Source organism: Acanthisitta chloris, unplaced genomic scaffold, assembly GCF_000695815.1.
Source record: "Acanthisitta chloris isolate BGI_N310 unplaced genomic scaffold, ASM69581v1 scaffold16629, whole genome shotgun sequence".
NCBI lineage: Eukaryota > Metazoa > Chordata > Aves > Passeriformes > Acanthisittidae > Acanthisitta > Acanthisitta chloris.
In genome coordinates, this window is record NW_008689938.1 from 97,362 (window position 1) to 109,924 (window position 12,563).

General features: G+C 41.0%; 1 protein-coding gene across 1 annotated transcript in view; it reads right to left on the reverse strand.

Annotated features, from left to right (window-relative positions):
- The window catches only part of SLC35F2 (solute carrier family 35, member F2), a gene marked incomplete at its 5' end in the record, with an annotated part of 13,699 nt that extends 4,386 nt beyond the window's left edge, over positions 1–9,313 (reverse strand). Inside the window, 5 exons of the mRNA XM_009081627.1 lie at positions 408–460; positions 1,254–1,412; positions 3,251–3,408; positions 8,499–8,626; positions 9,138–9,313. Coding sequence (XP_009079875.1) covers positions 408–460; positions 1,254–1,412; positions 3,251–3,408; positions 8,499–8,626; positions 9,138–9,313 — 674 coding nt within the window. The remainder of the gene's footprint in view (positions 1–407; positions 461–1,253; positions 1,413–3,250; positions 3,409–8,498; positions 8,627–9,137) is intronic.
- Between the last annotated feature and the right edge of the window lie 3,250 nt (positions 9,314–12,563).

The window sequence follows — 12,563 nt, forward strand, 5'->3', positions numbered from 1 at the left end:
AGAAATTTAGAGCCACATTTCTCGATAATGTTTAGTTCTGTTAAGGTCAAAATGTGTCACAAAATCAATTTTTCCAGTATTTCATTTAAGCAGGACAACATAAAAATATTCTGTGATGTTCCAGCACCCAATATCTCAGTAATTAAACAGTTTTAAGTTTTACTTATTTCAATTTATTTTGAAAACTTATTTAACGTCATATGTGAAACGCAAAAACTGTTTCAATGTTCAATCCTGCAAAGCTTATCTCTTTTCTGAGCTGCAAAGTTTGCAGAAAATAAATTTGTGACAATATTAATGCTGCTTAATATTCAGAGAAAGAAAACTAAAACCTCAGCATTAGACGTCTACATGATTACAATTTTCCAGTGTTCTGTAACACGCACATTGTTTTGTCATACACATACCAACTTTCCAGTTCCACTGAATTCTCATTATCTCCCTATGTTCCACAATGGCTCTAAAGTTAAAGAAAAGATATAATAGAATAAAAAAGGAAAAAATCACAATCAAATAGAGAACTTAATTACCAAAATATATAAGAAACAGTTTGATTTATAATCCCTTAATTTTTTGTTTGCAATTTTATTGAATGACACTAACTCCAACATCTAACAAGCATAAAAAAGACTTGAAAATTAAAGTGCTTGAAAGTCAAGAGCACTGTTATTTAATTCTTATGCCTTCTTCCCAGGCTTTTTAATCCTTCAGAGATTCAGTTTTATTTGATATACCATTTGAGGAAATTATTAACTATAATGATGAGAAATGAGGAACATAAAATTCATTAGATAGACTTAAGTGCATGTAGTCTGTTACTCTAACGTGGTTATTTGTAAGAGTATACATGTCTTCATTTTAAACTTGAGTTTAATATGGAAGATCTCCTGCTAACAATTGTCTCCTAAACTTTTCCACAGAGAAAATCCATTAAGATATACACTCCTGTGAACAGTCCTCAGCACAACGAGAGTCCTCATGAGCATCAACAAAATCAAAAACACAGCCAAGTATCATATGTGTTCAAATTGCAGGAGTTCAGCTTTAGAATTGCTGCAATAAGAGTAGTACAAATACAAAGGACATAAAAAGGATGCTGATCAGCAACAAAAATCAACTCAAGTGGAAGGACTCCCATATTGGCCAAATGCAGACGTAACAAACAATTAATTTAATAACATCATTTCATGGTAGACAAGCAATCATCTGTAGAATATTCTTAATTAGTTTTAAAATAAATATTAGATCCTTACAGCTGTAGACCGCTGATAATAGTCCCAAACAAGCCCACCATTCCTAGAAACTCCACTCTGCTCAGATTTTTCACAATGTATTCCTCACTCACATTAGAAATGGCATACAAAGAAGCACCAAGAAGCACTAAGACATCTCCAATCACCACGTCACTACCTGTACAGAAATATTAATCCACAATAAGGGTAATGCTGCAAACACTTTTGAACTTTCCTTAAAAAGACAAACAAATTTATTTCTAACATCTCTATCTTCCTAGCGCATTCCAGGGGAAGGGGAAGGGAAACACCTCCTGTGTGCGCCAAGGAGTGTCTGAGTATGGACTCTGATGCCTGCTCACCTCACCCTGCACAGTCTGGAATGAGCTAAACCCAGCATTTACACCTCATCCTCACCAAGACACTGCTGTATCACTTGGTCCAATTCTACTTCTGCTGACCTTGGACACTGCAGGTCGTTGAGAAACTTCCCAGTTGGAGATGCTCTCTGCCCTTCATGAATACTGTGCCCACTTTTGCAGGAAGGCCTGATTCAAGTCTTGCTAAAATCAGTCTATCGATTTTGGCAGGACCTGGACTCAGCTTCAGGTTTATGACAGGTCCTACGTGGGCACTGCAGATGGGTGGTATCATGTGTCCTGCTGCAATGTATTTATACTGTGCAAATGGGACTCCCTGTACTAACATTCATAAAGTGAATGCTGCTATGCACCAGCTAAATAGCAAGAGGATCACTTGAAATCCTTGAATTTATTTTAAATCCTTGAACTGATTTAAAATTTCCTTCACTGAGCCAGTTGGCAATCACTAAAAAAAATATGTCTAAAACATGAGGGTAAGCAGTAGTAAGGATCCCCAGGCCAGCAAATAATGCAAAACTGTCTGAAAAGTCTCATGGAAAGATTTTTCACCCTCAGGACCAAGATACTTGTACCACACAGCAGTAAAGCTAAACCTCAGTTTGTCTTGTACCTCACTTACAGTAAGGCCCCAAAATAACATCACACAGGTTTATCTCTTTGCTGCCTGATGAAGGCAATGCCCTGAAATTTACCTTGTCTCATACCCTCTGGCTCTGAAAACTCCAAATTCTTATTCAAAATAAGATCACTCTAACACCAGTTGATTTAGACATCTCTCATACAGAAGACAAGACCTGCCCTTACCTACATCCAGACTGATCCTGGTTCCCAGAGCCCAGCCTCCCTCCCAGAGGCCCCAGGATTCCCAGCATCCCTGCCCTGTCTCCTCTTGCTCTCCTGTAGCCAGCCCCTGCTTTCCAGGCTGCAACCTATGGGCCCTGGGGATACATGGACCATTTCTGCTGGGTCTGCCAGAGACAACTCAAAGAAGTTAGCTGCTGTGAGTAACTTTTTATTTGGTATTTGTACTCAAAAAAACACTCAAATCAAGGACGTTTGGCTGCCAGCAGGCTTGTGTAAGCGAGACAAGGTTTGCAGGGAGAGGCAGCTTCTTCTATTAAACCATCTCACATGATAGTCAAAGTTAACAAGCTTTCAAGAATGAGACTTTCCGTCATGTCTAACGAACAGCAGCAAAATTTAAGCTTAACACTAGTGTTTCTTTTTTAAGGTGGAAGAAATAGTCCAAACCTACAAGCAAAGAAATTCCAGAGCTCCCCATAAAATCAGCATCACCTCTTCTTAGACAAGAAGTACAAATAGCAGCATATGTTCTCCTCTTTTAAAATAGAACTATATCTGCTCCCTCTGCATTTCCTCCTCTTTCTGCTGTACAAGTTAGCCCACCACAGGAACCATCTCTCCGCTCTTGTGGAAGAAATAGTCCAAACCTACAAGCAAAGAAATTCCAGAGCTCCCCATAAAATCAGCATCACCTCTTCTTAGACAAGAAGTACAAATAGCAGCATATGTTCTCCTCTTTTAAAATAGAACTATATCTGCTCCCTCTGCATTTCCTCCTCTTTCTGCTGTACAAGTTAGCCCACCACAGGAACCATCTCTCCGCTCTTCTCTTCACTGTCCTGCCTCCCTGCCAAAATGTCTGCACCCACCATTGTTCCTACACCCAGCAAACAGATGGCAACAGCAAGAAAGTGAATCAGCCTGTATCTTGCTCGGAGAATGAACCATGACAAAGCCATCAGCACAGGAATCCCAAAACAGTCCAGCAGCTGTGTGCACAGAAAAATGGTTTGAGTTAGAGACCCACCCCAAGTCTGGACTGCAGTATCCTGAATGCAAACATACAGAATCTTACTTTCCATTGCTATCAGATATTAAGGAAACCTGCAAAGCAACCCCTGTGGACTTGTTTGACAGAGGGGTGAGACCCATATTTTACCATTAAAAGCATTTTGAAAGTGAAGGAGGAGCTGGAGCAGGGGTACCCTCCCTCCTGGTAGGAAAGCACTGACTTAGAAACTCTTCTAATGATGGATCTAATCAATCTTTGCAGCTTCACAAATGAGGATGTTGCTCTGAAACTATGTTATTCCCCAGGGCTCCATGTACATAAAATAAAAATCTGGAACTATTGATGGATACAAGCAATCTGATTTTACACAGAAGTGACCAGGATGAGGATCTGACCATGCAGCTTTGAGTTTTTTGTCCCCCTCAACTAAATACCAAAATGGGTACACATGCTGGAAGCTATGTGCAAAATTGGTAGAAATAAGACAGGGTGGGAAGAACAGCTTTCCAAAAGTTACCTTCCCCATCTTCCAGCTTCCCACAAAAACACACACAAGCCCCCAGTGCATTTTCATCACTCTGCTACAGCTGACTCTCAAGTGATCAGAAGCAGGCAACCCATTCTAATTCCTCCATGCCCCAGCAGCACAGACACACACAGCGGCTAGAATTTGAGAGCACTTCAGATGTGTTTGCAGACACTGCCCCAAGCAGACTGAACAGCTGTGGTTCAAGGATGTCTGCATTCCATGACAAGCAGTGGCATTGACTTCTCTGCCTTTCTTTCTTATCCCCTCTCTACATGTTCCTATATATCTCTGCCTTACTCTTAGACCCACCCACAGAAACACAGAACAATTTGGACTGGAAGCAACCTTAATGAGCATCGAGTTCCACCCCTCCTGCCATGGGCAGGGACACCTTCTGCTTGACCAGGCTGCTCAGAACTCTGTCCTGTCTGGCCTTGAACACTTTCAAGGATATTCTAACCATTCTTCTTTAGGACAGAAAGCATCAAGAGTTAGCTTAATACAGGAAAATACACGGCAGCATAAGATGGGCCTAATGTTCTAGAATAACTAAAGAATACCAAGACTATTGAGCTAATCACAATTGGTTTAATATTTAATTCAAAGAAATAGACTGTTTCTGAATATGTCTGGAGGAAAGACAAAGTGTATTTTCTGACCTGCCTCGGCCGAGCGTCACAAAACTACATAAGGGAACAACCTACAGCAGAACATATAGCCAGCTTCCCAAAGATTGCTCACAAACTGCTCTCAAATGTCAGCCCTTAAAACTGGGCCTCTTGAAGTCCCCACAAAGTACTAGGTCCAGGTCAACAGGACTAGAGCATAATCACTGCAATCAAGAGCCATCAGTCCTTAATGTTCATTGTCAGCCTCTGCCTGCCTAAGTGCACCACTGCAGTCGACTTCTGTACTGGCTTCCATCAGTTCACCCCAGGGCTGTAACCAAACTCGTTAACGTTTTGATGATATGTCTGGTTTTACTTGTTCATAACTACACATATTAAAGTCTTACAAGCATAGTGTTAAGGGAAGCTATTACAAATTAAATCCTAACGGTGCGCTAATCCATCTATTTGTCTTTGCTCCTTGGATTGCCTCCAGCTTGTCCAGTTTGTTTAGTCTGTTTGGGAAGTGTGAAAGTACTTGCCTAGGCTGTGTCATGAGATGTTACAACCTGCCAAGTCCCAATATGCAATACCAAGTATTTCAATATAACTTTACACTATGGAAAAATATCATCCTGTGACTTTATATCTTGTCACAGGCCTTGTTCTCTATCTTACCTTTAATCTAGACTCAAGAAAAAAACTTCTAATATTTCCTTCAAATTTGACTGTTTTGACTAGTATCAAACAACAAGAAATACTACAAACATTAGAAAGCAAAATTTATACCCCTCTGTTAGTAGACACCTCCTAACAAGTAAGCTCTCACTTCCCCATTAACTGAGATGTTACCAAGTAGCCTTCTAACCTCCGAAGAGTTTTGCAACCCAAATGGTTAGAGCAGAAGAAAAAAATCTTTTAAAAAAATCTTAATTAGTATGCAAGGGAGTTGTACATAATGAACCAGAAGCTCCCTCAGTAACGTCAGACGGGGAATTGCAGCATCCAGACCAAGAACATATTGTAGAGCTACAGCATCCTGGTTAGAGGACTTGCAGCCAGGACACACAGGCACCAAACAATGAAGAGCATACCCTGGTAATCTGTTCCAGGAGACAATTACCCTCAATTACAGACAGATGAAATCAGATTTCCAACTACTAGATCTTGCCTTCCCTTCATCTAGTACATTACAGAACTCTTCTGTACAGGATCAAGATCAAAGAGGTGCAAAGCAGATGTAATACCACAATGAATTGTGCCAATGGAATCAATTAATAGAATAAAGTTTATTTATCCAGGTTTTATGACATCTACAGCAGTACTGCAGTACTAACTGCTATTGCAGTAGAGTTTCATCAGACTCATCTCATTCAATTCAAGCCCATATTTTTACATCGGGAAAAAACAGATATGCTGGTGATTTGATTTTACAAATGTTTTGACTCAAGCCAGGCTATAGCCACACTGTTTACAGGAGCTTTTAAAAGTAGGGCAAGTAAATAATTAAAAGATGTTTTAATTCATGGTTAATAAATTATCATAGATTGTTGGAGGTCATTGGGTTGCTTATAATTGCCAGCTCTAGATAGCTTTGCAAGCAAGAAAGCTCAACTGTTCAGCCTGCTCACTTCCCTGCAAGGTTCCCTCTGGGTTAGCCTCCAGCTGAGCCCCAGAGGCTCATCCTGCATTTTCTCCTGTTGAGATTAACACTCTTCCATCAGCAGATATTCTGTCAATAGCTGCCTGAAAAATTCCTCCACTCAAAGCATCTACAGAACAAATGCTAAATGTGCCAAAAAAACTGTTAACAACATGAAACCACAGCTATGCTGCTTGGTTTCTGCTATGAAGTAAGTGGTCAAACAGCAGCACAGTCAAATCCTGACACAAAACAGAAGAACACCAGCAGCAAGAAGCCTCCCTGGCACTGCCTCAGCCACAGCCAAATAGAAATAGTTCAGCTGTGGACCGAAGTATTTTTCTTTATTTACAGAGAAATGAGAGCTACCGTCCCACTGTTATCGCCTTTTAAAATCGCCTAACCCCTTCTGTGCAACACTGGTACTTGATAACTAAAGGGAAATCTGTTCTGTTTTTGTGTGCATGTGTGAGAAAATACATGGAAGTTCCTTGCTGAGCTGAGAAAACTTATCTTTGAACCTACATTTCACAGAGCTGAGCTGAAGCTCCAGCCAGCCAGTATTTTAACAGTGATTACCTAGTATTTGAGAAGGTGCCATACAGCCCAGTGTTGCTTTTACACTCCCAGGGCACCCACTCACAGATAGTACTGCAGGTAGGCCCATCAGGCTGGGTGCTCTGAACCACAGGTTCTGATGTAGCTGGAGAACTGCTTGCTAATGACAGAAGGCAAATGCCTTTCCACTAGAGCAAATCACAGGCTTTTTTTTTCCCTTCTGACACTGGTGAGAAACTGGTGACACTAGAGAATATGCAAGAAACCTTACAGCAACAGGCAAGTATAACAAAATTGCAACTAGTGAACCAATGCACAGCAGCATCAGTCTGATGGTTACAAGGGAAAAAGGCTCAGAAAATGCTTGAGTCTGGCAACCAGACAAGACAACCTATTAGATCTATTCTTTCTTAATTTCCATGACAGAAATCATGAGAATAGCTTTAAGACTTCTGGGAACTTGGATCAAAGTCCTGGCTTGTTCAGCTGCATATTATTGAACACTGTTTTGATTATCAGCTTAACGTGATCTTGAGACAGAAACATGTCGCTCTGGTCTTTAGCAGTGCAAAGAAAAGTTACTGCAGTTCTGTAAAGAGAGCCCAGATCACAGGGGTTTATTGCTTTACAGGTAGTTCTTTTAACTATTAACCCCTGTTACTTTGACTCTGTAAAACACTGACATCCAAACACTCTTTTCCAACTAACAGCCAAGTCTGCATATTTCATTTTTTTTTTATTCAGGTAGGTGAGGCCATGACCCCAGCCACAGATCCCCACCACCAGTACCAGCAGGTACGAACTGGCATGACCTGGACACACTTCCTTCTTGCTTGTGCACCATCCCCTCACTTGTTTCTACAGCAGCTGTGAAGCCACACAGGGAGCTAACTTGGGCCTGACGTGGCTAGCCAATAGTCCAGCCAAAGAGGGCTTACTCTGACTTTGCTCAGTGCCCTGAGCCAGCTTCCTTGAGGATCTGGCCATGCAAGCTCAGAAGCATGCAATTTGGAGGCAGAAGGAAAACAGTGACTCTTCCAGCAACTTTTGTCTGTGTAGTGTCACAGAGAAACCCCAGTTTTAGCCCTTCTGCTTGCAGAGCTATTTCAGAACACAACATTTATCCTACTGGAGCGATGCAGCACAAAGTGCTGGTGTTGCAGAGGATGTCTACTATTACTTCAGAACCCTGGCATGCTGACCTCCCTTCTGCCTCTTCCAGAAAGGGCCCTGAAGTACCACATCCAAAAGCCACAGGGCTCATTCCTCACTGCATGGTCAGCAACACCAGCTAACTATCAGTGCGTCCTCACATGTAGGGTTACATCTCACAACACCTCCAGCAGTTTCTAGGACTAGGCAAGAGATCCACCTTGCTCTCATCAGCAAGAACCTGCACTGAGAGGCTGCTATCTGGTCATAAATCTTTATCTTGTGTCAGGAGAAAAAAACTGAGCAGTTGTCAGCAAACTCTTAGAAGTGCTTTTATCAAAATAATTAGAGTTCAACTCAAGAGCTGGCACAGGATAATACCAGCCAATTTTCTCTGCTTCCTGGAAAGGTTATTCATGATACAGGATGCTCTTCTCTGTACTGCAGAGAGAAAATAAATATTGGAAAGTTCTTTTCAGGCTTAAATAGCTTCCATGTCTGTTCTATGAATCTCATTTCGGAAACCACTCTAAAACTGTAATAAAAGCAACAGTTCACAAAGAGAGATCAGTCCTTACCTGCACACTTGTGAGGGTCGTATATTGGTAGGCTTTTACAATCATGTAATTGGCTTCAACATCAGCCAGTCCCAAAAACATATACTTCCACCACCTCTGTTTCAAAATTTGCCAAAGACTGTCACTGCCTGTTTAGAAGAAAGCAGCAATCAGTATGTGTTTCTTTCCAACTAAATGTTGCATAGGAATTTTGCCTTTTAGAAGCATCAATAATACTGAGATGTTTGACTTTGCCTGCCCCTGCTTAAGAAAGACAGAACAACAGCAAAACACAGCCTGGGAGGAGACAATGCAAATGGTAAAAAGCACAAATATTCTTCAACATGAGGAAGAAATCAACAAGACTAGAGTTGTTTAAAGAGTAAATAGTAAGAATAAGAGAAATAAATTAAAGCTTCTGGTAACAAAGTTTGTTACAACAAAGCCTGTTTTCCCTAATATAACACAGGACTTCAAACCAAAGAACACAAAATTTTAAACAGAAATTCACTCCCATGTGTTACTACAATGCAGGAACTTTAAAAAGCAGGATGAGTATTGAGTTTTTTAGTTTCAAATTCTGAAAGGAAAATGTAGAAGAGAAGGAAAAATAATAAAAAAAAAAAAGAACGAGAATCTCCCATCCCGTATTTCACATACCAGTCCTAAATGCCAGCATTGTTGTATATACTAGAAGAAGCAAAGAATAGTTGATGAAACTTTGAAACATTGGAGTGTTCACTTGGTATTTTTCTGCTAGGTACTGGCTTGTAACAGCAGTCCCACAGATAAATAAGGAGAGCATCTGGCCCAGAATTATTGTTTTCAATATATACCTGTGGATATAAAAGACAACACAGTAAGCTTTGAACTAAACATTCAAGTTGCTTAAAAATATATTTGCTAGTTGTACAGGGAAAATGCCATTTTTTTTAGATTGACACTTTGTTCTTTCTCTACTCCCTACCACTGTTGTTTTGATTTACCTGATTTAAGCAGGGGTTTGTGTATGCAGAAGATCTAGTCCAACCTCAGGACAGCCATATAAGAAGTGAGGTCAGTTCAAACCACCAGTGATGGAGACTGCAATAATTTATTTGCAAGGATCTTCAAGCAGCTCACCTGATCAGGCTCTACCCAATAGCAGGTTCTATTCCTATCAAAACAGGCTTTGATACTCATGGCCTGAGTTAAATGCTTTGTCCTCCACTGAATCCCCTTCTGATTTTGAACAAAGATCTACAACATGGAGATAAGGCATGACTGCCTTCAGGATCTTCTGAGACAAATGAGCTGACACCCTAAGCTGAGCAGTGCTAAGCAAATACAAAAGCATTAACCATAAAACAGACCAGGCTGGAAGGACCTCAAAAGATCATCTGGTCCAGTCTTTCATGGGAAAGGGAGCCTTGATGAAACTATTTAGCACCCTGTTCAATTGCATCTTGCAAACCTCCGATGATGGGGACTCTACTACATCCCTGGCAAGGTTGTTTCAGTGATTGACTGTTCTCACCTTAAAAGAAACCTTTCTTACAATAAGAATTATTATAATTAATACTCAGATTTTTTTTCAGCTATATTCTTCATGTTCTCCTGTAACTGAGGATGGAGTTAAGAACACATTATCAGCAAGATCATGTTAGCATTTACAGCTCCTCTTAAGTAACACAGCTAGGGGAGTTAAAAAAACCGAAAGTCACGCTCTTTTAGTACCAGTTCTTCACCTAATATAAAATGCACTATTCCAAATGCTCCTGGACAAACAGGAGCATGCATAGATCTTCTGTATCTGTATCTTCATGTATCTTCTGTCTTGCTGTTTCTCCTGCCAGTGGAGCTATGCAGATTTGACCACCCAAGTCTCTGCATATGCACAGTACATAGTGCCAGCAGCTCAGTCCTGTGCTGCCTGCAAACATTTGATTTGTTTATTCTGAAGACTACTAATAAGAATTTAACTGTCTGCACAACTGATTCCTTTGTTCCTGCTCAAAGTAATCAAGCAAGGGAATAAAGGATCCCATTAGGATCCTGCACCTACCCTGTGCCCACATCTCAGCCACGTGCTGGGCACACCACCTGAGTGAGAGTAACACTGGTTGTTTTCCCAAGGTAGGTAACTTCAGCATAGTAAACACTGGCTCACCCTGCTATGCTGTGCAACCCAGCTGGCAGTCAATGGGTAGGGTGTGTTCAGGGCTGCTAAAACCAACTACAATCGTACAGTTAATCCCTCCTTTTGGAAGTGAGACATCTTTGCACAGACTCTAATTCACCTGCATGAATCCTGTTTTCAACTCAGCCTGCACCAAGCTCTTCTGACTTTAAAAAGACCCTTTCAATGAGACAACAAATCTCCAAAAACCCCAGCCATGTAGCACTTCCAAGAGGTTTGAATCCCATGTTTTGCTACAGCTTGCCTTGCCAATCCCAGCAATGGTGCACATCCACACTCTTAAGTATTCATTTATCATGTGACAATCTGGTAAGGTGCTATCCAGCCTTGTGTGTGTGTAACTTTCTGGTGTTTTGTGTGAACATTCTCATTTCTGGCATTTTGGATGTTCAATCAGGCAACAGAGACTGTATTTTGACTAGAAATCCATCATGGCTACTTTATAGCACAGCATTAACTGTGAACAGTGGTATAAAATACATACATGGTAGGTTTTTCTCATTTAAAAGAAGGGGGGGCAGAAAGTAAAACCCTTGAAGGCTATCTCACTTCTGTTAGATTTAATTTCTTTTTATTCTGGTCCATGGTCTAATTGTGCTATTTGGTGAATCTTTCAATCAGACATGGATGATGATCTCAGGTCACCCTCTGCCAGCCCTGTGAACTCTAGCTCCTTTGCAGCAGGTAAGATGACAGAAGAACCACTGAAATTCCAAGGAAGAAATAATGTGATGAACAACATACAAAAAGAAAGTAGTTTCAGGCATTAAAAAAATACATATATACTTTTTATTATTCAAATAAAGTTCCTCACTCCAAACTGGCAGAAAACACTTTTTGTCACTGTCAGTAAGGGAGGCACACAGCAAGCCTTTAGCAATTTATTGGACTAAACTCACCCTGTGCTTGGATTAGCTGGGAGGAGGGAGTGGAGATGAGGATGAGACACGAGTAGGGCATGACCGGGCAAAACTGCTGCAATTTTAGTGAAGCAAACCTGTGAAGCTTGTGTGGTCCACAAAATGAACTGCATTCATCAACACATTAACCAGAGGTTGAAGCTGCCTTGGCTGGCCCTGCTCTCCTGGATGCAAAGCCCCCTTCACCCATCTCCTGGGTGGTGCCACAGAGATGGGCAGGAGTACAGACAATACCACCCACAACTCTGTTTAACTAGGTTTATTTAACATGGACTTTTGTGGGGCAAGGCTTTAAACATTTTCCTCAAAGACATGATATACAAGAGGCAGCTTTGTTTCTCCTGAAGTATGGTTCCTACTCTTCAGCAGGGTCCTGGACTCTACATGCAGGGTTCTGGCAAACTGGATAGTGACCATATTCCAGCGAGAAGCTAGAATGGGGAAAATCTGTTACTGTTCAAATTTGCTAAGGATTGTAAAAAAGACAGACCAGGCTGCCCTCTTGCAGTGGAATAACTCCACTAAGCCGATCCTCAGCTTTTCTAATAATCAAGTTTCTCCAGTTTAAAGTACCTTAGAAATTATTGCTTTGTATTTCTGCATATGAGAAGAGATGCAGGTCCAGAATCTACAGAACTGTTTGTTTTGTGGTTATCACCCCAGCAATCATGCTATTTAGGTAATGTATGTCTCAGAAGTCCTACAGCATTTATTCCTACAGTACTAAAGGCATCTGACAAAGCAAGCAGGCTTCATCCTGCCTAATGCCCTTCTCTGTTTTTTCTCTACTTTAATTGAAGGATTTTTTTCTTCCCTGAGCAGACTCTAAATGTTAAGATCAAAAGAGCCACCTGAAGACACCGTGCACTGCCAATGGAAGGCTGCCCTCACAAATGCCCTCTGTGAATCCCAAAATAAATCTACACAGCTAGCAGCTTTCTCAGCTGTGTGTAAGGTAACAGCCTCATGCCCTGACTAACTCCCAAC